The sequence below is a fragment of the Marmota monax genome, unplaced genomic scaffold (assembly GCF_021218885.2).
Source record: "Marmota monax isolate L192 unplaced genomic scaffold, Marmota_monax_Labrador192_F-V1.1 WCK01_AAM20220418_F8-fsc00063, whole genome shotgun sequence".
In the NCBI taxonomy this organism is placed as follows: domain Eukaryota; kingdom Metazoa; phylum Chordata; class Mammalia; order Rodentia; family Sciuridae; genus Marmota; species Marmota monax.
In genome coordinates this window covers 4,342,505-4,370,236 of record NW_026693726.1, presented here as the reverse complement: position 1 = coordinate 4,370,236, position 27,732 = coordinate 4,342,505, and the positions used below count along the sequence as shown (strand labels likewise).

Here is a 27,732-nt window from a genome sequence, read left to right as displayed (position 1 = left end):
TTTACAATAGCCAAGAAATGGAAACAACTTATCTGTCTACCAGCTATAGAAAATGGATGAAGAAAATGTGGCACATATACATAATGGAATACTATTCAGACATAGAAAAGAATGAAACTGTCATTTGCAACATCATGGATAGAAAGGGAGATCATGTGTTAAGTAAAAAAAAGACAGGTGGAGAAAGACAATATCACATGATCTCTCAGACATAAATGTGACCTCCTGGTCTTTGGTAGATGATTAAGTCAACACATATTACATACAGTTTCTAGAGTTATAATTGCTGCCTCCCTAATCTCTTCCCCCATTGCGAAAATGAAGAAACACAGCCCTTTCCGAAAAATTGGTAGATAATATCAAACGCAGGAGTTTTAGCATACATCACACCACAACCTCTTACATGGCTGACCTTTTTTTTTTTTTAATTTTCATTTTTTTTTATTATTGTTAGAAGTTCTAAGACAAAGGCAGAAAACTTCATTAAAATTTTTTTTGAGCTTTTCAAAGAACCTTGAAGATCATTTAGTCTAACCACTTGATGATATGAATATGGAAATTTGGGCCCAGAGAACAGGTAAATGAAGATGCAAACTAGAAGTGGGTGTCCAACCTCTGAGCTGAGTCCACTTGCCATCATCCTCCCCTATCTACCTGGCACCTCAGATTCTGCTGTAGACATTAGCCATAAGCTATGGGGTGAAGGGAAGCAGCAGCGTCAGGATGTATACAGACCTTGCATCTGGTAGCTGTACGGGGCCTGTCCGGGTTGCGGGGTACCAAAGCCTGTGCCATAGCTGAGGAATCCCGTCTGTCCAGGTGACTGAGACTGTGACAATCCTCCTTCAGTCTTGATGCCTGCCCACAATGCACCTAAATCAGTTAGTGACAGCTTATCGATCTGTTCATTTTCCGAAGCTGGTAAATACACAAAAACACACTCCCACAACCATGTAGTCACAAATCCTTTCCCATCTTATCTCAGTAATAAATGGTATATGTGCTTACAACAAAACCATAAAGAACAAATTCAATTCTTAAAAATCTTAGGATTATAACCGACTTGAAGGCTTGAATGCCTGTTCACATGGATCTCATTTTCCTGCATCTGATTTTCTATAACTACAGGAATATCATTTCTATATTCTTTTTTCGTAGAAGTTGATCATCATCTCTTTCATAGACAAGAAATAGCTATAATTAAATGATAGACTAGTTCAAATTTACTATGTTAAGTCAAAATCTTTTTTTTTTTCTTCTTTTCCTAAAAAGTGATTCATAGCGGGTTTTTTCCCCCTTTCTTTCTTTTTTCTCTTACTTATTCTACCATAAAGGTGATGCTAATGCACAACTCATTTTGAAGTCAGAGGAAGCAATCAATGCTGGGCATAAAACTAAGCAGCAGGAGTGAAAACCTTCTCCTGAGTATGTAGACCCCACTAAAAAGCAAGTAGAAAGTGAAGAAGCAGAGAACCAAAGAACTGAATCCTCTAAAACAGCAGAGTGATTTATAAACACAGTGAAGTTGACCAGGACTTCACTCTTTGTTCATTTTCAAATATTCAAATACAATTGTTTCAAGTGTAAAGTACACTTAATTTTTTTACATAATTACATAAAAACAAATTTACATTTTCATATAGTGTTATAAAAATAATGTATTTGTGGCCTCCAAATACTTCCCACAGCACCAGGCTGGCACTCTCATCTCAGGGCTTGGCAGCACTGAGGTTTAGGGCTAGGCTCTGAATCATAATTAAAGACAGTCATGAAAGTTAACAACTGTCCTAAATTCCCACAGAGGGAGAAGAGGAACATTCCTGCCAAGAGAAGTCACATTTTTAAATAATTTTACTTTGCACTTAAGATAAATGATATCTTTAGGATCTAGAATACACAGTAGTCTTACAATTTATTTCCATTTTAGGGGAATTTCATCAGCAGAACGGAGTTCGGTAATTGTCCGAAGGCAGTGGAAGAATCTAACTCTTGGCTGAGGGTGCCTACTCTAATTCCTGGAGTACCTCTGAGTACTTCATAATGACCTTAACATTTAAGGCTTAGCACAACCTTAACATTTCTTAAAAATGTGATTTTTTTCCCTGTATAAGCAATTCCAAACCAATGAATAACTCATACATGTAAATGATCCCTGGGAAAAGCACCTGTCCAACACAGGTGGCTTAATGGCTGTAGAAACTCCCTTTCTTTCCATGATGTCACCAGTAGGGATTTCCCCCTTCTCTCTACTTGAGACCCTCCTGATCTGTTTCTGGCCTGGAGGTTCAGGATGGAAATCTTTGTGATCAGAACAGCTATGGAAAAGCAGGAAGAGGTCGAAAACACCCTCAGTCACCCAGACTTATGTAACTTACACCCTCCAACTCATTTCCCTGCTAGACTCTAAGCAGATCTGGCCAACAACAGAATTAAGTGTTCTTCCCAACTGATTTATTATTTTCACTATGAAAAGATATGCCTGTATTTTGTGGGTTCTTCTTAACATGTTTATCTAATAAATATAGGGGTACAGATCCTTAGAGAAAGTCAAAATTTTAAGATTATCTGGACCTAGGGCTGGGGGTATAGCTCATGGTAGGGAGGGGGTATAGCTCATTTGGTAGAGAGCTTATATAGCATGCATAAGGCCCTGGGTTCAATCCCCAGTACCAAAAAAAAAAAAAAAAAAATTATTTGGACTTTGAGAGGCAGCAGAGAAAACCCTGAACTATGCGTTCTTCTTCATGAATAAGCCAAGTGGGAGAAGGCTGCCTGCCATATTGTTCAATGCCCCAGCCCAAGACAAAGAGAATCTGTGGGTCACAAAATTCAGATCAGCCTCCTTGCACTCAAGGACCAAAATGAATAAAAGATGGGGGTGGGGGTGGGGAAAGGGTAGGACTGAGAACTCTGCCTAGGAGATTGATAAACCATGCAAATCTCTGCCACCAAAGCTCTTAAAACTGAGCCTTCTTCTCATCTTCTCCCATCTGCACTCTCATTAGAATCCCCATCCTCACTCTGCTAGTTTTGATTCTCTTCTCATCTCACCCTGGGCTCCTTTCACTCTCCTGAAATAACTCTCAGACCACAAGGACCATTCATTAATGTTTTAGAACTTAAGTAGATCCTACCCCACAGCCTGGAAATTGGCAAAGAAGGATGCCCAGCCCCTAGCCCAGCTGCATGGGGAGGAGAAAGGAGAGAGGAAGTTGGAGGCTGGCAGAAGCAGTGACAGGAAGACTTCCCAAGGCAATACTGGTCGGCAGACAGTAATGTGGGTGCTGAAAGTACACTAGCCCTTCAAATAATCACCTTATAAAGGTTGGACACATCAACTGGAGATTCCCTTGACTCTTATCACAGAATAAAAGCTGTACAATTCAAATCACAGACCTTTTTTTTCCTTTTATCCCAAGAGCAATTTAAAAGAAAATTATAGATAAATGTGATCTATATTTAATGTTATTGTGAGAAACTTTAGAGAAAAAGTTATGAAAATGAAAGATAATTTTAGAAAGTCTACCTTAAGGCTGCTTCTGGAGTCTGTTTTAAAAACACCAAACTAAATAACATTTATCTCTGATAGTTTTGAAATAAAACTACAAAAAGCTGAAGTTACACATTATTTAGACTTTTATTTGTCTATATTTTATAAGAAATTTATATATGGTCAATTTAAGGTAAAGAGAATTAAAAGGAATAAAGTAAATTGCTTCCTAATTATAAATAAAATGCTTTAAAAGAGCAGTGGTTCTTTCAGTATACTACAGGAAAAAATATTACAAAACAACAATACCAGAAGAATTGTAATCAGAATAATGGATGGATGGATGGAGATATATATATATATATATATATACACACACACACACACATATATATATTTCAATTGAATGTATCTATGTTTGATATATGTTTTATATGTGTGTGTACATATAAAATTTAACAAGAACAAAATTAATTATTCTTCTAGTCCTCTCCCTAACATCCATGTACTTTTTCTAGATCACCAGTTTATTTTTCTCTCACTAAAATGCAAAAATTCATATATTTGTATTCAATTTGTCTAAAATTGCAGTTGCAACCCAACGGAAGAAAAGGTATTTTAAAATTTGAAGGCTTTTTTAAGTTGAACTTTGGGATTTGGCTGGATTTATTTTTAATTTACAGGTGTTGACCCTGTAACAATTGAGTTAAATTACACCAAGATAAAGATAATCTCCAGGTGGGAAGGAACAAATGACCACGTGAATTTTAAGTGCTTCCTGATTTGCCTCTTCAAAGTGCAGTCCAGGAGGTGATACATAGATCCCTTTTCATAAGGGTTGATAATGCTGGAATTTGATAACTCAACCACCCCCCATGTTTAGAGCAAGAGTTTGTTGAATTCCTTGTGTACTTCCCTAATGGTAGGTAGACATCTGATAAATAGGAAATGGATCTTTACCCCAAAAGGACTTCATTCTCAGAAGTTTTATCACAAATATGCACAAAAATACTTTGGATTCCAGAGCCAAGTGCTCAGATGACAAATTCAGAGCTGAGATATCATTGCAGGAAAAGGCAAGCAAGAGGGCATATTGAGCCCCACAATCTGTTCACCACCTCTGACCTCAAGATAAGAAGTCACTAGTTCTTACCATGCTCACTAGAAACCACTGTATTAAGAATTGAGACACCAAAAGGGATGACACTTTCTAAACTGGCCCATGATTGACAATCTTTAAGTACCTCTCAAAAACACAAGAATGCCCACTAGTAACCACCATGACAACAATGGCAGGTCTACTCACCATAAGAGGAAATTCCGTAAGGCTGTCCTGGCTGTGGGTACGTGGTGTAGGCTGTAGCTTGCTGCATTCCTGTGGTAAACTGTGTTTGCCCATATGCAGCCATAGTTTGTGAGGAAGGGGTAGGGAGAATATGTGGGTATGGTCTGCTATTTGTCAGAAATGACAGAAAATAGAAAGCCCATGCATTAGATGGAAACATGCAAGGTAACCAATTAACAACCACATCACAAATTCCAGTTAAAGCATGTATCTTAAAGAACCATTTCAAATATAATAGCCTAAGCACTGAAATACTTCAGTGATGCTCAAAAATAAATTTGCATAAATATATTTAAGCTTCCATGAAACACACTTTTCATTTCAATTAAGATGTAACATGGGCACAGATATGACTTGAAATGAGATTAAAAAGTCTACTCAGAAAAGTTATTTATTGATTAAGAGAAAATACATCTTACTTGGAAGGATAGATCTGTGGTGGAGAGAACTGGTGAGTTGGTCTTGGGCTGAAGCTGCTGCTCCCGATTGCTGAGAGGGAAAAAAAATGCAAAATAATCCAAGAGAAAATAGAAAGTACACAGAAAACATTGATATATTTTGAATTATGGCTTTACAACATGAAATGTCAGATAGTGGACCTTTGTTTCCTGCAGAAATGGCAATTTCACATGGGTATGTCTAACAGGAAGTTAAAGTATAAAAAGGTCACCATAAGAACTGATGTTAAGTGACTCATTTTAATTGAACTCTTAGAAACATAGTCACAGTCTCAAATACCCATCAGTATGCTGTGATGGTTCTCACAGGGGGGAATACTTTAATGGTACGGGGAGTCCTGGCCACTCTTTGGAAGGGGAGGTACCAAGCTGAATTGCGGGGTTGGGCAGGAAAGCAAAAGGTCTATTGTCTGTGCTCAATGGGAACACACAAACCTGAGCCTGAATTACCAAGAAACATGGTATAATCTTCTCTCAGGTGAGTAGAAATAGGATAGATCTTCATTTGCCTGCATTGGTTTAGCAATGTTTTTTAGTAAAAATGCATTCCTATAACTATTTTAAATTTCTCAAGTTGCAGGCTAAGCCTGTATTTTCTTGTGCTGATCCGGGTGTTTTTTTTTTTGTCTTCTAGATATATGTGTTCAACTTGAATGTTCAAGCAAAAAACTTTTCTTCTTTTTCTTTCCTTAAAGAGGTATTTAAGCATTCGAGCAGAACCTAATTTCTTTTAATCAGATTTACTTGAATCAATGTATTTCCAAAGTGCACTGAACCTTTAAATGTTTTCATACCCATTCTGAATTAAAGAAGCAAAATCCATTTTAACTAACACAAGCCCATAAAATAGAAATTCTCAGCCCTTTCGGTTGCAAGTAAGAACAATCTACAGATATAATTACAGTTGTGTATATGTGTATCCATATGAAATCATGCACACATATTTACATTTATGTATGTATACATACTTTTCTCCCCTAAAACTACCTAGTCTTTACCTGGCTAACACAGATATTCTTTGAGTGCAATTATTATAATACAAACATGATTATTTCCTTCTTCCACTAATAGTCACTGTCTTCAGAGTCACTTATTATTTATTAACTGTATTCTACAGTGAAACTCCTTCATAAAATCCCATGTAGTTAAAGTTTTATGTATTTTTCATGTTGTCACATCAGTGCATTTATGGCTCTCACATTTAATTTTCCAGCTTGTGTTTAAGGGGACAGTAGTAGAGTTGGAGTAGAATCTCAATATCTATAAATAATCCCTCCCAAGCAAAACAAACAAGGCCTAACCTAGGGACAATAGGACAGATCTAGATCAATCCTACTCTTTCCAGCTGCCAGACCTCTACCATCTGGCTGTCAATTTGGCAGAGACAGAGCAAATCTATATTGCAGAGATGGAAGGAGAGTCCAGCCAGCCTCTTCCCCCAACCTTGGTCTTCTGGCACACATTGAGTCAAGACTCAGTTCCAGGCACTATACAAGATGCTGCAGAGCAAACATGCAAAGACAAGTTCTGCCCTTGCTCTGTGGGAAGGCTGACGCACAAGTAGCTGTGGGAGGATTAGTGAAATACTGCTGTTTATAAAAGGGAGGGATTAGTGAGGAAACACTTGGACTACAAGGACTACCACTTGCCCAGGTATCTGACTGCAGCTCCTTTTATTCCTCCTTTCTAAGCCTGAAAAGGGGCCAAGGGCAAAGTGGATTTATCCAGCGGGTTGTTGGAGGAGTAATATCTTCCCTGGACAATCATAGTTAAAACAATTGCTCGAAAATAATTTAATGCAATGCCACACCATGGTGGAAGCCAAGAAAAACCTTCGATTCTCTTCTAGCTCTACCTATGTCTTTCAAATTATGGGCCATGATTTAAGAAATGTTCACAAACTCAATAGGATGCACCCAACAATTAAAAAACAAATGATAGAAGATAATCGAGTGTATTAATAGAGTAATAGAAATTCTATGAAGCTTGGATTTACAGCATAGGCAGAGTATATGTGCATAAATGAGAAGAGAGATTTGAGAGGCTGCAGATTATTGTAGTTAAGAACATGTTCTGGAATCAGAATTTAATTTCAGCCCAGATTCAAAGCCTAACTCATATAAGCTCTGAGGTTATTCCCTCTAAGCCTCAGTATGCCTTCATAAAAAATAATGGCTATAATGCCACCTATACCTGCTAGGATTGTTATGAAGACTAAATAAAATAATTGACCTAAAATCATTCATACAGGATTTGTGCTTATAAATGCTAATTTTCTCAGATCCCTATTACCTTTGCCCAAAATTTGCCCTTCCTTCTATTTTTTTTTTAAGTCTAAAGGATAACATCACCATCTGCTCAGCAAAATGCTTACAAACAGCCTTTCTTACTCCCGTTTTATATAGAGAGTTCAAAGCCAGCCTCAGCAACGGAAAGGCACTAAGCACCTCAGTGAGACCTGTCTCTAAATAAAATACAAAATAGGGTGGGGGATGTGGTTCAGTGGTTGAGTGCCCCAAGTTTAATACCCAATACCAAAAAATAAAAAAAAAGTCTAGAAGTAGGTCTTCATCCTTCTCTTTCCCTCACATTCATATACTCCTTCATCATTAAGTCCTGTTGGCTCTCTCTCCAAAAAATACTCTGAATCTGACAACTTCTCACTTTGATTCATCTACCACCCATTCCAATCTCCAACACTGTGGCAAACACTGTGGCAACCAGAAAAGGCACCTCTCAAGTCTCCTGCTGTAGGGTGTATAACTGACCAAACGCCCAGCCACTGAGCTCTGAAATCCATCTATATAAATTCAGGGAGGCCACACGGGGAAGGGCTTCTCCTGGCCAATAACAATGCTGGGGATAGTAAGGCAGCCTGTTCCTGGAAGACCTGCTACTCTGCTGATGGCCTTGCTCATAGGTCATGAGACTGTCAATTAACCTAACCTGCCTTTCTTCCCTTTCTCCTCTACTTCTTTCCCCTAACAAAATCCTGGAACATTTAATCCTGCCTCTAGCGACTCTTCTAGGAGCTAATACAGCTAACACGAGCTAACACAGACATCATTTTCCTGGCCAGGGAAATACCCGTCTCCCTGTTTCCACCTGGACTTTTCCATCCTTCATCCCACAATGCCTTTTCCATGTAACAAACAGTGATCTCCTTCACAACAGGAATTAGATCTGTCACAACCCAGCTTACCTTCAACTCCCTACAACCTCCCTCACTTCACCAAAATCTCTGTTCTGATGCCTCCTTCTTGGAGACCTCCTCTCTAAGAATTCTCCATCCACCCTTCCACTATATTCTTTGATGAGTTTTCATTTTTTTCATAGTACTTTTCAGAGGCTGAGTTAGGCACGTAAGACTCACCACTCACCTATGTATTATCTGGCTCTCCCATGGAATACGAGCTCCATGAAGGCTGGGACCTGTCCACCATCTCACTGCTATATTCCCACATATAGCAGGTATTTGACAAAGAACTGCTGACTTAATGATTAGGACCCACAGAGTTGTGTCTTTTTATGACCTATTAAAAATCTTACAACTGTATATATCATTCATATTTTTTTCCTCTTCCAGAAGTATTCTTGTTTCTATTTTCCTTTTTCTAATATCATTGGACATCAACTTTGTGTAATCAATATCATCGACTAGCATCCTATCCACTTTATAACACATTTAGACTTTGGGAAAATGGCAAAAGTGACATGCAAAGATATTAGAGTATGCACATTATTTTCAATCCCTGTGATTCTTAAAATTTAAATCATCACAATATTGCTTTCTGTTGGTAAAGAATAAGCAAAACATCATTATGCTTTAAAAACATGATAAACAACCTTATAATTTTTAAGTCAGCCACACGCCTAGAAAACCAACCAGTCTCCCCACACCAGGATACCTGAGGGACTCCGTGGAGCACAGGCACCCTTGAGGCCTCCTTAGTGCTTTGGAAATAATATAATTCCTTAAGAGCCAGAGGCGGGGTTACTATTCCCAATATCAGAGTGACTCCATTTCTTCTTTTTCTGTCTTATTTCTAAAGACACAAGAGCAGTTGGGATGGGCATTTTTGGGTGCACACAAATTTTTAAGCCATCATGGACAAGAAAGTAGGAATGGTTACCGCAGAGGTAAAGATCATTTTGGAGTTAGAGGTTTAGAGATTTCTTTCTTTTATAAATCCAAAGCCCTATTCACAGCCATCCTAACATTCCTTGTTTTTTGTATTTTTTTCTCATCAGGAGAAAAGGAAGGAAGGAGGCAAGCAGGAAGAAAAAATGTGAAAGACTGTACAAGTATAGATACCTCCATGATCTTTGTGCTTCCTATGCCTTGACCCAACTCCCCACCTGATTCTTAACACCGCGTTTGACACAGATAATCAACCTGTGGAAAGCAAGACCCTTTCTAGATTTTGCCCAAACTATCCCTCCACCTCCCTCTAGGCTGGTTTCCTAAGCCCTTGATTCTCCTGCATATCTTTTCCAAGTAGAAGGTGCACTTTATCCCAGATTCTAGGTATCACAAAGACCCTGGAAAACATATCTTCATTGCTTCTTCCAAGCATTGGTTTCCTGCTCTCCTGCAGAAACACTCTTTCTCTGAGGTTCCTGAGAGCTCTTTCCCACTTGCATGAATGATCCACCTCCTAGACCTTTAGTATTTGGCTGCATCTCCAGATGAGCCCCAACATTACCCTGGGTTGTACATCCAACACTTTTCTCAGCTTTCTAGGTCTTCTATCCAGCCTCCTACTTCAGTAATTAAGTTCATATATTATCCAGACCTTTTTTTCCTCCGTTCCATGGTCTCAAGCTATAAGCACATTGGCCAATTCTTTCATCTGCTTAAGCAGACATTTACTGAGCGTTTCTATGATAAGGTTGGATAAGACCCATACAGAATCTTTATTCTCATAAGGCTATAGCTTAGCAGGAAGGCAGATACTAAAACATAATTTGAAAAGTAGTAAGAAGGATAAGGAAGGGAAGTATGGAGAACTAACTACAGACTCTAGACTTTTAGAGGAATCAGACAGGAGTTCTCTCAGCACATTGCCCCTCCTCCACTTCAAATTCTTCTGCATTCCCTTCCACTTCATCTTCCACAGTGAAGGAGTTTTTCCTTTCCTAAGCTGACCCACCTCTGTTTTGGGTTGAAGCTATTGCTGTCCCATCAGGGACTTTCCTTCATCGATTACCTATAAATTCTGTGTCTATAACATAAAGCCTCCCTGACCTTCTCAATGTCACCCCTTTCTCTACCAAAACTGACTTTTCTTCCCCTCCTTTCACCACCATGCTCTTGAAAGATCTCTTTTTCTTCCTCACCTTGTTCTCCCAGTCACCCACCCACTCAGCAATCTTGATGACCACCTGCTACACACTAGGAACTCGGTTGGGCACACAGAAACGGGATGTGTAAAACGGGATGTGTGATCAAGTTGGGGAAAGGAAAAGTAAAGTCCCCCTGTCCACAAAAACTGCCATAGGCTACATCCACAGATGCTTCTAATTTGTTTTGACTTTGTCCTAATCTGAGTCTTGTAGAGAAGTTACAAGAATAATATGAAAACTTCCCAGATAGCCTTCATCCAAATTCTCTACCATTATATTATATAAGCTTTATACTCAATACACTGTGTTTATGTGAATATATACACATGTAAATCTCACATTTGGGGGGAGTTTCCCAGAAATGAATAAATAAATATATAAATGTGTGTGTGTATGTGTGTGTGTGGCCTAAAACTCCTTTAATATTTTAAATAATAATCCAGAAATCCATATTAATTTTAATTTCCTGGGACCAGAATAACCTACAGCAAAGGGAATGTCTCCAGATCATCTATCAAAGTAAATAATACAGTCACATTACCATTAGTGAACTTCAAATTGCATTTCCTGCAGAGCCTTGGGAGCATATGAACAACCAATGTCTCCCTACCTATGTCAGCACATATGAGAGTTACCCAAATGATGTCCCTGTCCTCATAAATATTTCAGTTTTTATTTCTTTAAACAAGGAATTCCTTTACCATAGCACATTATCAAAATCAGGAGAAACAGTGATGCAATACTTTTATCTTCATATACTTTCAAAAATCAATTATCTCTTTGTAGCACATGTTTAACTTGTACTTAAAAATTGTTACTTTTGAAAAATACAAATGTTACACACATGCATTGTAAAAAAAAGATATTTGGGGGAAAAAAACCAAAAATCATAAAGAATGAAATTCAAATTATTCTTCCACCCAGAGAGTTTCACCGTTAATTTTTGTACCCATATACAGAGGCACACATCTATACACATAAATGTCTTTCTTTTGAAACTTAACTGATTATCCTATGTTATTCTCATGTAATCTGCTTTTTACTGTAGAGTTAACCTTTTCTCATGTCATTTAAAAAAGCTGCATATGAATCTGTCATGTAGACAGTGCTTCCTTGACATTCTTCCCTTCCTTCACTTCTATTCAATGCTTTTTCTTCTTCCCCAGTCACTCCTGTTTCCATTTGATCCTCTACCCAACTCTTCCATATATGAGTGTGTATGTGTGTTTTCCCTGGGTTCTTTCTGAACCCTATTATTGCCTGCTAACTTTAATCTCCAGTATAGTTTCAAAATTCCCTCTTCATATCTTTCCTGGGCTCCAATCCCACTTGACATCTTCAGGTAGATGATATCTTGTATTCAACATGCCCAAAACTGAGGTCACCACTTTTCTTTGTCAATTTTTCTCCTATTTCCTAGCTCCTCTCTCTCAGCCACACTCACCTCCCATGTCCCTTCATCACTAATGACTATGAATCTCACTTCATAAATACACTGAATCCCTCCTTCCCATACTTAGGGACAACACTTATGTTGTCTTCAATATTTCTTGCCCAAGTTAATACAATAAATCCTCTAATTGGCCTCTCCAGTTAAGCATCCCCAAACCATCCTGCCCAATAATCATGGCTCTGGATTATGAATATAAGCATGAAATCTCTACCTGTGATGCTTCCCATTGCACTTAGGATGAAACAAACTCTGTGGAGGGAATACAAGCCTCTTCGGACTCTAGCCTCCCTCTGCAGCATATCCTTGCTGTTCATATACAAACTAAGAATGCTGAACCATTAGTTTTCCCAAGTTGCACGCACTATGTACTGTGGTCCCTGCCCATAGAGGGGCCCATCTGTCCAACATCCCCATCTCTAGTTCTACATGTGCTTTCTTCCTACTCATTTTTTTTTTTAATAGAGTGAAGCCACCTATTCTGGACACCTTCCCTGACCAGCCCGTCCCAGCCTGGTCTCCACTGGGTCTCTTCCTGTTCTTAGGGCTTCCCAGTCTTCCCTCTGACATTACCAAACAGCTCTATGAAGGTTTGGTCATTTGTTCACTCCATCATGCCCTGAACTAAGACCATTTCCATACATCTATGCATTCATAATAGGTCTGAGCACACTGTCTGGCTTAAGTCAAAATCCAAAAAATGCTTTCCAAAAGAACAAATGGATATAATATTATGCTTTCTTATTTCATTATTGTTTCTTACCTGGTATCATTAGTATTGATGAAGTGTACATTTGCATTTAATTTTATCTCTCTATATAATCCCCTTTAGTTGTGATGTATATTAAATATGTAACCCTGAGAGCTAGATTAAATCAGTCACAAATTCATGAAAGTACAGCATTTCTGACTGAGAGGTCTTATAAATATAGCAGATATTATGAGAAGGGTTGAAAATTTAAAAAATATCTTTGATATAAAGAACTTTTAAATGAAACAGTGTAAGCTGGATAACTTGGCAAATAGTATCTCACAGTTATTTCACCACTACACTACCTTCTTGTCAGTAATCTTGTCATGACAGATATAAAACTTGGCCATTTCCTTTGGCAGAGACAGATTCTATTAATGGGAAAGAGATAAAATATGACTTAAGAATTTAATACTGTTTCACAGAGTCTATTTAACTTAGCTATATTATTTACATGATAATTATTTAAAAGGATGATGGGCAAGTCTATTCAAGAAGTAAAGGTCAGATTCTGCCTGCCCAAATTCACATGATGGGAGAAAGGATACAAACAAGATCTAAATGGAGAAACAGTTCATCACACTGAATAAAAATATCCAAATTTGGTCATATGTGATTCTGAGCAAAGCTATAATTTATATGTATATTTATATGTATGTACACGGACATCTATATAAATACATTAGAATAATATTGAATATTAGTGTGAAAATCTAATATATGTTCCTTACCTGAACCTGAGAAATTGTCTAAAGACCCGTCTGCTGTTGTTGAAGCTATTTCGCTGCTGCTCATTGGCTCTGTTTTAACTACAAAAATAAACATACATCATATATCCAATTAATAGTTGTTTGTAAAGGCATGGTACAACATTCAAATAATGGCAAGAAATTCACCTTTTCCCATTGGAATATAAATCAGGTTAATATTCTTAATAGAATCTCTTCTAAAAAAAAATAATGTCTTTTCCCCCTGAGAAAACAATCTACGGGGCTGAGGTTGTAGTTCAGTGGAAGAGTGCTTGCCTAGCACGCAGGAGGTACTGGGTTCGCTCCTCAGAACTTCATAAAAATAAGTAAATAAAATAAAGGTATTGTGTCTATCTACAATTAAAAATAAGAAAAGAAAGCAATCTATTATTACAAGTTACCTTTTAAGAGCAACACTTTACAAAGTAAACTCATTGTTCCCTTATATATTTACTAAACAATGTTAATAAATAATATTATTGTTAATAAATGATATTAATGCTAATAAATAATATTGTGATAGGGAATGTTTCCTATCACAATAAAGAAAAATCTTCATTATTTGGCCTGTCAAAAAGGTAAAACAAAATGAATTGAAGCAGTGGGAAATAATTTACTGTTTAAACATCAGCAGGATTTCAAGACACTTCAGGGTAGTTGCGTACATACCACACAGGTGCACACACATGCTTTATCACATTATGTAGCATGAATCAAAGACAGTAATCCATTAAATTGAGAACTATCACCAACTCAGATAAAACTGCCAATTCATCAAAATTTTATATATACTTAGTACCAGAAACAACACACTATGAAGAAGAAATGAAGTTTTCCACCTCAAAATAGAATGAAGGATAGGAGACAGTTTATGGATTAATTATATACAAATGATCTTTGATAAAGTTCCTTTTGGTAAAGCAGGAAATTTATGCTATAGAGTCTCCAAAGTAAACCTCTCCCCTGACAGATTAATCGAATTATTGTACTCCACCAAATGAGCCAGACCATCTCAGAACATCTACCTTTTTCCTCCCTAGTTTTCAAAGGAGGAGCTACAATTATTTGTTTTTCCTGGAAACTTCTGATCAAAGGCCATCTTTAGAACTTGCCTACCCTACTTTGTGGAAGTTACTTGTTCCCCATTAATAGGTTTTTCAGAAAGGGGGCATTAATTTTTAAAGGCAACCTAAAAATTCCTGGTATGCTTTCTGAATTGAAAACTTCAACAAGAAAATAATCAGGGAGGCTTTGCTCACAAAGTGAACATATTCTAAAAGCTGAGAAGATGACAGAGAAATGTAGCTCTTCCTTCATTCAACATGGCTGAGCTCTAAGAAATACCAAGTGGAAGACAAATTCATTCCACTCCTAGGTCTCCAAGTATTTTACGAAAGCATAATGAGTAGTTTTCAAATAAGCATTATAAATAGATGTATCAGATAGTCACTTTCAAAAAAATTAATTATTTATATGGGTTCTAAACAAGGTTGGGGGGAAAAAAAAACAGCGAGACTAATGAAATCACTGGGCCTGATTGTTTTCATGTAGACCACACAACAGTGAAACTGAAGTTGTAACTGAAGTTTTTGCTTTTCTGCCAGTTGTTTTGGGTTAGAAGTCTTAATTGACGTTAACAAATTCTGACATAAGCCTGTATTTCCCTTCTTTCTCCGTGCCACCAGCAACCTAATGATCTTGCTCTTCAGAACCACTATACTGCCAGGGTTTTAGGAACGCCAGTATTCCACAACTAGTGCAGTTTCAAAGAGACCTCCCCAATTGTCCACATCACACCTTATCCCACTTAAAAAAGGACACATGTAATGCTTTGTACACATAAAAACAATAGTTCTATATTACTCTATGCTCGACAGATAACCACTGGGATTCTGAACTCAGAATCGAACCCCACAAGCTTAGCAAAAGATTAGAATAAGGTGTGACGGAAGCAGGTCATGTAAAGTGTCTACTCTGTGTCAGTCTTTATAGACATTAATTCTTCAAGACAACTCTATATGTAGATCTCAGAATTCATTCATAAACTCCCTGGTCAGGTATTGTTTTCTTGTTTTGCATGCAAAAATTGAAACCAGAGAGGGTAGGAAATTGCCCAAAGCCACAGAGGAAGAGACAAAAATAAATATTAATTTTCAATGTGATTTTACTCCAAGGACCACAAACAAAGTTTGGATAATGATAATAAATGGCACTTCCCATTGTTAGAGCCACTCTACGAGAGCAAGGCAGCTGAGTCACAGTGTCACACACTGTGGTAGAATGGAAAATGAAACCCCAGCACTCCCTGCCTGCCCTCCAAGATTCTCAGAGCTTGCAGTGTAGTAAACTTGCTGGAAGATCTGAAGCAGAAGTTCCATGCCCAAGTGTCGGGAAAAGAGAAAAAGGGAATTCTTGTACTGTGTAGAGTGTTATTCCAAATTTCTTTCTAAGTCTGCAAAATCTACGGTCTATGATTCTATTGATGAGACTACACAATTGCTTTGTAAAAGCTTGCCTATAACATCAATCCCAGTACCCCTAAAACCTACACCAGCTCTTCTCCATGTGAGTAGCTTAATCAAATGCAACTTTCACTCCCAAGAGGTACATTGTTATACCTGAAATCCATTAAAACTAGGCAAAAAGAATAGAAAGGAAGGGAAGATGATAGGTTTTCTTTTAGGTTCCAAGTTCATTGCTTTTTGCCTTTGTTCAAATATACCCATCTATACACTGAGGAATAAAGACTCCCAATGAATCCAATTTTTAAAAAGGTTCACTGTTGAAGGGAAGAGGATGTACTTAAAGTAACTACCAGGATATTCATGATTGTATCAGGTCCTGTAATTGAATACTTTGATCGCCAGGGACCAGATGCTAAAAAGACTACTGATTTATTGGGATGTAAAATAGTGTCCAAGGGAAAGTCAAAAAGAACAGAGACTATGCTGGCTTTGTTGTTGCCAACTATATACCTATTTAGAGAATTATAAGAACAAAAATAATCTAGCAACCAAAATGTTACCCATTTCATCCCCACTAGTATGAGCACATTTACCAGTAGGCTACAGATGACATAATGGACCACCTCCAAGAATTTGAACTTAAAAACATCACATCATGAAGTTTTTTAAGTTTTAGATATTTAAGGTACTGTAACAGCTGGGAACAGCTATCCCATCTAAGCTACCTTTTTGAAAAGCAAAATCTGTGAGTGATCTATGCTCCTCTAAATATCCAGTATTACCTCCCTGACACTTTTTTGTCATTTACTATCAGCCTATTAGAAAATAGACTGAATTTTTTTGTTCTTGTTTGCCCACATTCAAATATGTCTGTTTTTTTCTCAAGTTTCCAATCTTCCATCTGATCTATTTAAGGACCTACTCATACTCATCCTTTACAAACTTCAGAAATTCCTCCTCTTTGTCCCTTTAATCTCCGTGGTCCCCCAGACTCCTTTAACTGGTCCCATACTCCAGGCTTGAGTTATGCAGGGAAACTCTCCAGAGTATCACCCATCCAGAGTTCCACCTTTCAATCAATACCTTCAAGCTTTGGTGTTAAGAGTCAGAGAATGCAATTAAATGCTCTAAGACTTATTAAAACACGTTTGATTCTTTGAGTTTAATTACCTTGTGTGCAAAATTAAAAGCCTTTTATCTTCATTACAAGACTGCAATAAGGATTCCTAAAAATCTATGTAAAGTACCTGGAATCAAGTAGGAGCTGAACCTATATTCATTATCACCATTAACACAAAGAGTCCTAGTAGTTTTCTTCTTCTTTTGGGCTGGATGCCCTTCTATTTTCTGCTGGAGAGTAATACCAGGTAGTAATATTGAATAAAGAGCTGAAAGTACCAGCTTTGGAATTATCAATTGAATTTCAGTCTAGCTTGGTCACCAATGGTGTAAATATGGAATATTACTAATCTTATGTGCTCCTCAGCTTCCTCACCTGTTAGTGGGATTGTATATGGATTACAATATATTCATGAGAGAATTAAATAAAGATAAATGAAAATATAAGGAAACCAGTAGAATAGAGGAAAGGAATTGAGAGGGAGTGAGAAAAGGAGGAAAGGGGAAGAACTTGGAAATAGAATTGACCCATATGCTATGTGCATGTACAAATATACCACAAAGAATCCCACTTTTATCTATAATTATAATGCACTAATTTAAAAAAGTAGAAGGGAGAGTAGTAAAATAGAAAAAGTGGGTTATGGGGAGGGAAGAGGAGAGGTAGGAATGAGGTTAATCAAATTAGATTATTTGCATATATGAATGTCACAATGAATTCCACTATCATAATTATAAATACACCAATAAAAACCATAAAAGATAAATTATTATAAATCACTTAGCACTACACTAGGTCCAGAGTCCATGCTTTTTAGTTAGTCCCTCTACTAGTATTATATCATCTCTTTAATTATTTAATTTTGAGAAATCAAAGCATTTCGGTTTTTTTTTTCCTTTCTTTTCTCATTTTTTTCTTTCTTTTTCTAATTTTTTTTAAACAGTACTGGGAATTGCACCCTGGGTCTTGCACATGCCAGGCAACCACTCTATTATGTATCCCTACCTCATAAAGCAATTTTTAAGATACAGCTGATTGGGTCAAAATTTGTCATAAGCATCACATTAAAGTTAAGCTTATCCTTTGAAAAGTAAATGAGAAGAATCTAAAGTGAAGTGACTTTTCTAAGATCAATCATAAGGCAATGCCTCAGGATAGCTAATATCAAATCAAGGTAACCTGGCGATAATTCAAGAAAGCAGGACTAAATTATGATTACATTAAGAAAACTGCTACCTTCATCAGTAAAGCCAGTGTATGCTCTTTCTGAAGGAAGAGCAGGATAATATACAAAAGAGTTGGGATCAAGAATTCCGGGGAAAGATGTAGCCATCTCTTTCTATTACACTTTAGGGTGCCTCTGAAAATGAGGAACCTGTCTTCCTTCACCATAAATTTAAGTGAAGAATTATCCATCACAGCATGATGACATAACAATCAAGACCATCCAATTAAGCCATTCCACCATGATCCCATGTCCATCCAGCAACTTCTGGTTGTACTTTGAATATTACAGTCATGTAAATAAATCTCCAAGGAGATGACAGGCCAATCAGAGGAGACAAGGTCCATTAGATTAGATATATTTCTCACAATAAATTAAGAGAGCAGTTAAAGCAAGTTGATCTCCAAGGGGTAGCCCTGTCTGCTGCACTGAGAGGCAGCTGTGGTTTGAGCAAGTTGTCTAGGTACACACAGGAAAGGCACTGGCCAACATGATCAGCAGATCCTTCCCAGCTTGTATCCAAGCTCTTCTTGTGACTTTTCTTCAACGTCTTTGCTTGACACAAACTCAGCGTTCCTCTCAATTTTGCTTCCTACTATAATGCCAGCAGCTTCAACACCTCAGTTCACCATCCCGCTACTCCTCCTGCATCTCTGAGACTTACCTTCATCCAATTTTGGTTATTAAATAGCTCAGCTGTATCACTGCCTTCAACTTTAGTACCTCCAAGAAATTCCACCTTTCACTTCCTGCATTGGCTTACTTTCACCAGACAGGTTCTTATTGTTCTCTAGAATATTCCATCTTTCCAAAGCCCTCTCCATTCTCTGCTCTGGCATCACTAGTCTCACTTGCTCAGACTGGAATCCAGAGCCAGTGATGTCTAGCCCCACCAGAGAATGCCATTTTCTCAACCATCAAATTAGATTATTTGGAAACTCTAATCCCAGGATGGGGAATCTTTCACTGTTTGCCCTTCAGCTGCTGTTCTGGATGGATAAGCAAGGTAGAACGGGTCACAATGAGCATGCTGACAGAGTGCACATAAATCCAATCTTTCTTCACCCCCTTGAATCATTCTGTTGCTTGACATTCCCTCTTTTCCATCTCTTGTCAACTGTTGGGAATGGTCTCCATGGAGTCTCTCCCACTTACCTTGGGCTCCTGAACCATACCTCACTCTCCACTCTCTTAGCACATATTCTCACCAAATATTTTGTAAAGAATGCTAAAACGGAATTAAACCTGTCATGTTCCCACAACATTTCCCAGTTTTTCTCAGTGATTTCAGTGGAAGTGTCCTTTCCTTTAGCAGGGCTTAATATCTACACTTTTTTTTTTCTTGCTCTCTCTTCCATATCTTCTTTACGATGCTATTCCATTATTTGGGTTCTTGGTATTCTCAATAACTCCATATGAACAGGTTGCTTCCCATTTTTCTAAAGACAGGTCTCTCCTGTTATTACTTATTTATGGTGCCATGGATCCAATCCAGGGCCTCCAGCCGAGCAGACAAGTGCAGTATCACAGAGCTACCTCCAACACTTCCCTAATTTTGGGTTCTCTCTCATCCATGACACTTATTTTTCATAGCCAAATTTCCTGAAAATTTACTTTCAAATCCTCAGCATGTGCCCTCTATCTTTACTCCTTCGTATCATCCCTTTTGTAGCTATTATTTTAATAATTGCCCAATACAAACATTCCTAAGTCTTGATTTTTCTTCATTATTCTGAAGAATGGGCTCTTTCCTTGTCTATTGTCTCATTGATTGATACAGCAATAGTTCCCTCTTTCTCCAAATAGATTTCTTTATCTCCAGAGTTTCTTCTTTTGCTTATTCCACAGTTCTATAATTTCACCTCCTCTATACTGGTCTGAATTTTCTTTCACAATTATTTCTTCCTTACTGTAGTTTTTTTTTAATTTAAATGACCTTCATGTAGACAACTTCTAAGTTTTTACCTGTGTGTGCACATCCCCCCACTCCCCACACATACAGGGACCAATCATTACATCCCAATTATACAATGTCAAAAAACTACCACAACATAAATTTGCCATCTTATCACTCCATAGTAGTCATCTCTCTTTTACTTAATGTTCTCAGTCACATAGACGGGAAGTCTCCCTTCCATCCTGATTTCTCCTGCTGCTTCTTTCCTCAATCCCCATTTTCAAGTGCTATAATTTGGATCTTAAGTATTCCCTGAAGGTATGGTGCTACTGGGAGGTTTTGGAACCTTTAAGAGGAGGGGCTTAGTGGGCAGTCTTCAGGTCCTGGGGGTCTGCACTTAAAAGGACCTTGCCCCTTCTTCTTCTGTTCCTGCAGTGAGATGAATAATTTGGCTCTGCCACACACTCCTTGCCATACTGTGCTGCTTTTGTCACAGACTCAAAAGCAACAGGACCAACCAAAACTATGGACTGTGACCTGTAAAACTTTGAGCTAAAATAGACCTCTTTTCTTTTTAAGTTGATTATCCTAGGAATTTGTTATAGTGATGGTAAAGTGACAAACACATCAAGTCTATAAATTCTACCTCTCTAATCTTTCATAACTGTTGTTGTAATTTCAGGGCCACTATCCCAATTACCATCTACCTCTTCTCTTAAAAAAAAAAAAAAAAAAAAAAAAAAAGTTTCGCAGGTTGGCCTTCCAGCTTCCATTTTCCCTACTTTCAGATTTTTATCTTTTTACAGCCTAGGTTTGCCTGGCACCCCTGCTCTGATGTCTTTGGCAGGCTCTCCATTTTCTCCTGAATTAAGTTTCTATTCCCTAATCATGTATTAAAGCCCCTCTTTGTTAACTTCCCATTCCCCTCACATAGTTTATATTTGCCTAAAAGCTAGTAATTTACAAGAATATGAAAGTATTTAAAAATACACTGTCCTATCTAATTGTCCTAACTTTCCTATGATACGATAATCCCCATTCCACAAATAAAGCTCCACACATTCCTACACAGATATTTAAGCCAAACTGGCCAAATGACATGTTTAAAGCTTCCTCCTTGCTTCCATTTTGCTAGTGCTTTACCCCATGACATCAGTATATATTTTTTCATCATGACTAAGTCATATACTTGAAATTTCAATCAAAATTCCAAGTGTTCCAAGAAGTCTTCCTTGACCTATTTCTCAGGTATGACTTTTTCCCCTTGAACTTCTAAGTTTGTGTTTGAGTCTCCTTTTTATCTGATTCTACCTCATTTTGTCTTTCAGAGTCTTTCTCATTTTAATGCATAATAAATTTTTTTCATGGTACGAGTTACATCATTTTACATTATTATATCTCTCTAGAACTTAGCACAATGCCTTCCTTGCAACTGGAATACAGTATTTATTGTAGAAATGATTAAAGGTCAAAAAAAATGTGTAAGAAACTGACTACAACAAATTTCATTCCATTAGACGATTACAGGGGCAATTAAAAATACTCCTGAAACATAATATGAGATTTGTTCCTCCCAAATTATCATTCGGTGGGTGAACTTATGTGCAAGTTCTTGCAAAGTGTCTCATTGACAGAACACATGTAACATACTTTTTTTTAAAAAAACAAAGTGCTTTTTAGAGAAGACACATTAGCATAAAATAATATCAATCAATATCCATTTGTATGTTTAGAGAAGACCCTGCCTCAATCAGTAAAAAGAGAAATAAACTATCATAGATTTAATAATAATTCATGGAGCATGACTAACCAAAGGCAAATATTGAATATTACTGCAAATATGCCTCAAAAGAGTCCTTCATAAAGCAACTCTGCACATGATTATGCTGTTGAGATCACTAAAGAAAAACACAACCATCTAATGTCATGGTTTAGATCCAATGACAATATAACTCACAGATTTAAAGACTCTCTTTCTTAAACCATAAGGCAGAAATGAAAATGTATGCTTTTAAAATCTTTGTCAAATGATCCAAAAGGGACAATGGCACTAAAGGCATATGGAAAGAGAAAGAATAATACTGTTCCATAAAACAGGAGAGTGGAAAATCACATTTCTAAATGTCTACATTTTTTTAATGATACCATGCTTTAAAAACACATGATTTAATTAATTACTATCAGTAGCCATTGAACTATTTCCTCATTGAAAAATATATAAATCCATGAACTAGATGTTTTAGTTAATTTCCATTTAGAAAATGAGGTGTCTCTTTATGCTTGGACTGGCTCTAGGGCCTGACATAGGATTATCACCCCTCTAAATGGTAAAGTCATCTTTTTTTTTTTTTTTAATATTAGAAGAGGGTAGAAAAAATACAAGCTCTTCAAAAGGGCATAACTGTATGACATTCTGAAAATCAAATTAACACATTTTGACTAAACATGAACTTAAGGGTATACAAGACCAACACTGAATGTTAGTCAATTCCAAAACCTGGTATTCACAGGAAGTGTAGTAGTGACATTTAACAGTGACTTATGTGGAGAGCTGGACTAGCTGACATTGTCTGTAGAAGCGATAATTAATGGTAAAGATTGAGTGTACCTTTGATGTATCTTTTGCAACTCTACTTTCCTGTTTTTAGTGACTCTCATTCTTGTCTCACTAGCTGCCTAAACTACCACATAAACTCTGTACAGATTGCACAAGCCTCCATACTGTAGCCCATCTCTCCCCCAATCAAATCTATCCTTGAAATTGATGCCAGATTAATCTTAACCCCTTTTATCAATCAGTCCCTTCCTCAAAAACATTCACTGGCTTCTCTATTCCACCACAAAGTCCAAATTCCTTAGCCTAGTGTTCAGGGTCCTCCACTGTTTGGCTAGAGCTGATCCTCCCAACCTTATCTACTATCAATTCCTTCTCCAGCTAAACTGGTCTCCTCACAGTCTCCCAAACTATCCTACCTTTGTTCCTATTGTTCCCTCATTTAGAATGCATTCCATCCCTTTTTGACCTATTCAAATTCTACCCATTCCCCAACACTGAGCTCAAATTCCATCTCCTTCTTGAAGCCTGGCCAGGCCCTAGCAAGCTGAAGAGCTCTTTCTTCTGAACTGAGAGGACTTTTGTTTGCATCAGTGGCTTCTAACCTGCTTGGGAATGAAGCCCTCTTTCTAAAACCAAAATATTGCAGAACTCAAATGATTGCCTATGTTTACTCTGTTGATGAAGAAGGTGCAGAATGACAAAAACCTACTGTGAATCTATAGATAAAAAATTGTATTTTAATAATCATTAACACTTGTAGTTTGTCAATTTTCTCATTCAATGGATCAAGCTTTTTACATAAGAGAACTGGCTGACCTTTGGTACTAGTTCCCGAACTCTGAGCCACAGAATGAAAAATTCTAGCCTTCATAATTTACCTGGATTATTGCTTTTTAGTTTTCAAAAGTATTGCCAAGTATTCAAAAGTCTTATATCTCCCAACAGGACTATGAGTTCCTTAAAGCAGTAGTGTTAGTGTTTATCTTCTAGAATCTAGCATTGCTCTTCATACACAATCAAAACTAAATAAATGTTTGCTTCCCATTTCCTTAAATATTGTATTATAAAGTTTATCATACATAAAAATAATTAGTGAATAACCATAAACTTACCATCTGGATTCAACAATTAATATTTTACTATATATTTGCTATGTCTATCCTTCAAAAAAATCTTATTTCTCATATATTTCAAAATCAGTTACAGAGATAAACATTTCCCCTAAACATTTCAGCATCCATGTCATTAACTAGAGCTTATATTTACTTACGGCTCTTTTTAAGTAAAATGTATATATATATTGAAATGAACCAATCTTAAATATGCCATTCAATGACTTTTAAAAGATACATGCATTTAGAAACCAACATAGGATCTAAATCTTTTTAGCTTATTAGGATAATGGAAGCATGGCACAACAATATGAAAAGAGTGCCTCTGTTTTAAGAATTTAGCAATACAATGCTCTCATTTTCCTACATAGGCAAAGTTCATATAGCTTTCTGAATGGAAGAGTAATAATTGTAAAAGTAGTTTATATTTATTGAGCTCCTCCTATATGCCAGGCATAGTGCTAAGCACTTTATAAACAAACACTTCAGAACTTTACAGCTGGTTTGCTGCTTATGGCAACTATAAGAGACATTTATTACAATTGTATCATTTCAAAGATGAGGAAACTGTAGACTCAAGAAGTAAAACAACTAGCCCAGGGTCACAACACTAGTTTCAAACTTTTAAGTTAATTTATCTTTAATAAATCCACCGAAGAGTTCAGCATTTTCCAATTAGGGTTCTATCATCCTTAATCATTGCTCTGATATAGACCTAGGAAATCAGTGAGCAACAGGGCAATAGGATTGTCTGAGAATACCAGGGCACTGAATAAAAGTATATCAGTGTATGTTGCAAATTAACAGATGGTAAACTAAACTAGTGTATGAAGATTGGAAGCAGATGAGTTGGCTTGGACTCAGAATCTCAATCACATCAATATGGAAAAATGACTTATTTACCTAAAATGTAATCAATCTACCAAATGATTAGTACCCTTTTCCCATCCTTCACCCACTCACAGGAGCATCCAGACACAAACCCTCTCCACACTGAGTATTAATCAAGTGAGCACTTAGGACTGCAAGTACTGCCAGCACGGGCAGAGGCTGAGCCACTATGCGTGGGGCTCAAAGGAGGAGAAAATACCCTTTACTACTGCACAGTCAGACCCAAAGAATATGTTTCATTTAAAAAATATAACATTTAATATTACTTAATAATAACTGCTATTTCTTTTAACACGCAGTCAATGACAGTAACCATCCTTTGTGTGTTAGACAGACCCATGTCATGACACCCCATAAGAAAAGGGCAATCCTCATTTTACACTGAAAGAAGCAGAGGCTCAGAAGTACTAAGAGCAGCCAATGGATAGAAAGCACTTCCTAGGAGTTCGACTCTGTTCTCAACTTACTTAACCAACCTAGTGACACGGCAGGTAGGCAGCCCTACCATCTTCATCTCACAGACTGAGATGCAGAGGTATCACACTAGGTAGCTGGTGAGTGGCAGAGCCCAGAGATGCCTCCAACAGAGGCATCCTGGCCTCAGAACTCCCTCTGACCCCCTGCTCTGCTGCTTCTCAAAATTTGCCTTAGTTATATCCTGCACTAATAGCAAAACTGAGTTTTGTTTTGTTGTTGTTGTTGTTGTTGTTGTAGTACCAGGGATTGAACTCAGGGGCACTTGACCATTGAGCCACATCCCCAACCCTATTTTGTATTTTTCTCTAGAGACAGGGTCTCACCGAGTTGCTCAGTGCCTTGCTTTTGCTGAGGCTGGCTTTGAGTTCACAATCCTCCTGCCTCAGCCTCCCCATAGCTGGAGCCACTGGGGTTACAAGTATGCACCACTGCACCTGGCCCAAACTGAGATTTTTTTTTTTTTAAACCCCAATCAGTCTGACTGGAAAATTCATGCTTTCACCATCATAAGATACTGATGTCCTATTTTTAAATATTTTGACTCCTTTCCCAGTTTACTTTCCTTAAGGCAAGGATGTCATTGAGCTGTCATTAAATGAATAATATGTAAATAAACACATGGTTTCAGGTCAAATGTCCTCATTACTTCTCACCTAGCATCCTTTCTCACTGCCCACCACCTCCTGAACATGGTTTCAAAATACTACTTAAGAGTACTTCTTAAAACATAAACCCAATCACATCACTCACCTATGTGTAAGCCATCAGGTCTCTTGTGCAAATGAATTCAAATTCCTGAACACGATACCTAAGGCCTTCAGCATGTGCCCTGGCTGACTGTCTTGGCCCTATTTCTGTGCACTGTGCGTGTCTCCCACAACATACACGCACACACTCTTCCAATTAGGAAAGTCTTTGCCAAAACTGTAAAAACCACATTCTCACTCTTACTACAGCCTGGATGCAACATCACTCTTTCAAGTTCCCCCCACCTTTGAAATATTTTATCTCCAATTTTCATTCCTTTAACTTCTTACTACACCTAATTAGATGAGCGGCCTTATCTATCATTCAGTTACATACTACATTGAAGTTGCTGCATCATAAAATACTTAATTCCAACAAAGTTTCCATTTATAAAACAAATTAGTGTGGGTCAAATGCAAGCCAGTTACCATGATCAAATTCAAAATCAGTAACAATGTTGACTGTGGATGCTGTCTGGATGGACAGCCTATCAAAGCTACTCTGAACTGGTCTGTGAAATGGTGAATTTCAGTAATTTAAAAACCAAGCTCTAGAAAACTTCTTGAGCCTATTAATGCATTGTGAGTAGAATGATAAGATGCTTTCTGTTATAATCACCTTCATTATTTGCTTAGTACTAGAGGGCATTCATTTAATAAACATTTAGTGCTGAACCTTTTGCTGGATGCTGGGGATACAATACTAAACAAGGCTCTCCTGCCTCTAAGAAGCCTGGAGATTTTAACAGGCAGAACAAGCATGTAAGTGATGTTGAACATTTTTCATCTTGGTCTTAATCTTAGGTAACATAAAAATTTCTTTAGACAGATGAAGTATTTCAGCAAGATGTCTAGAAAGGTACAAAGCATTTAACAACGTGGATTCTGAAATTAGCCTGATGTGCCTTTGAATTTCTTCTCCAATACAGCTAACATGCCATGTACACAGGCTAGACATTTAACCTCTTTAAAATCAAGGGCATAAAAGTCACCTTAAAGATTATATTAAAGATAAAATAAAATGATGTGCTCAAATAAATAGTAAAAACTCAGTTCATAATTTGCTACACAGCTTCTTTCCATTTAAAATTCCCCATATTAGTAATAAATGTAATGGTAAAATAGGTAAGCATCTTAGATATTGTTTCACTTTTCAGAAAGAAACACTGTTTCTAATTTGTTCTATGGGAAGCACATAAACATACCTCCTTGGAATGTGTTTGGTGGGACTCATCTGCATTTTTGGGGTGTAATGGGATATTGGATGCATAAAATCAAACTGAAAAATATGCAAAACTAGCAAATTACCATGAACATAATCAAAGTAAGTTTTCATTTCTACATAATTTGGGGTACTAAAACTTGACGACATAAATCTTTGATTAGCCTCTCAAAACTTACATTCTCTCTTAGTAAAGGCAACAAACATTCAAAGAACAGCTAAAGGACAGATTTTTTTTTTTTAATTCAAAGTAAAAATTTAAAAACTGGTAAATTTGTAATATATAAATTTCTTCTATGATCTTGTATGCTTAGTGTTCAAGAGAGAAGAATGAATTACCCTTAGCCCTTAACTCCGAGTAAGCAAGGTGAGAATTCACACACACAACACACACACCACCACCACCACCACCATTACTTTATCTATACACT

The 27,732-nt window shown here is 37.2% G+C and overlaps 1 protein-coding gene across 10 annotated transcripts in view; it reads right to left on the bottom strand.

Moving 5' to 3' along the window:
* Positions 1-27,732, bottom strand: part of Eya1 (EYA transcriptional coactivator and phosphatase 1) — a 315,245-nt gene that overhangs the window by 109,719 nt on the left and 177,794 nt on the right. For 5 of the 10 annotated variants that reach the window (XM_058584407.1, XM_058584411.1, XM_058584410.1 and 2 more), the window contains 4 exons: positions 13,572-13,649; positions 5,255-5,324; positions 4,797-4,942; positions 736-873 (listed from right to left, as the gene is read on the bottom strand). In XM_058584407.1, the coding sequence (XP_058440390.1) occupies positions 736-873; positions 4,797-4,942; positions 5,255-5,324; positions 13,572-13,649 (432 nt within the window). Of the gene's footprint in view, positions 1-735; positions 874-4,796; positions 4,943-5,254; positions 5,325-13,571; positions 13,650-27,732 lie in introns of those variants that run through there. The other 5 variants (XM_058584409.1, XM_058584408.1, XM_046460578.2 and 2 more) reach the window with 5 other exon arrangements.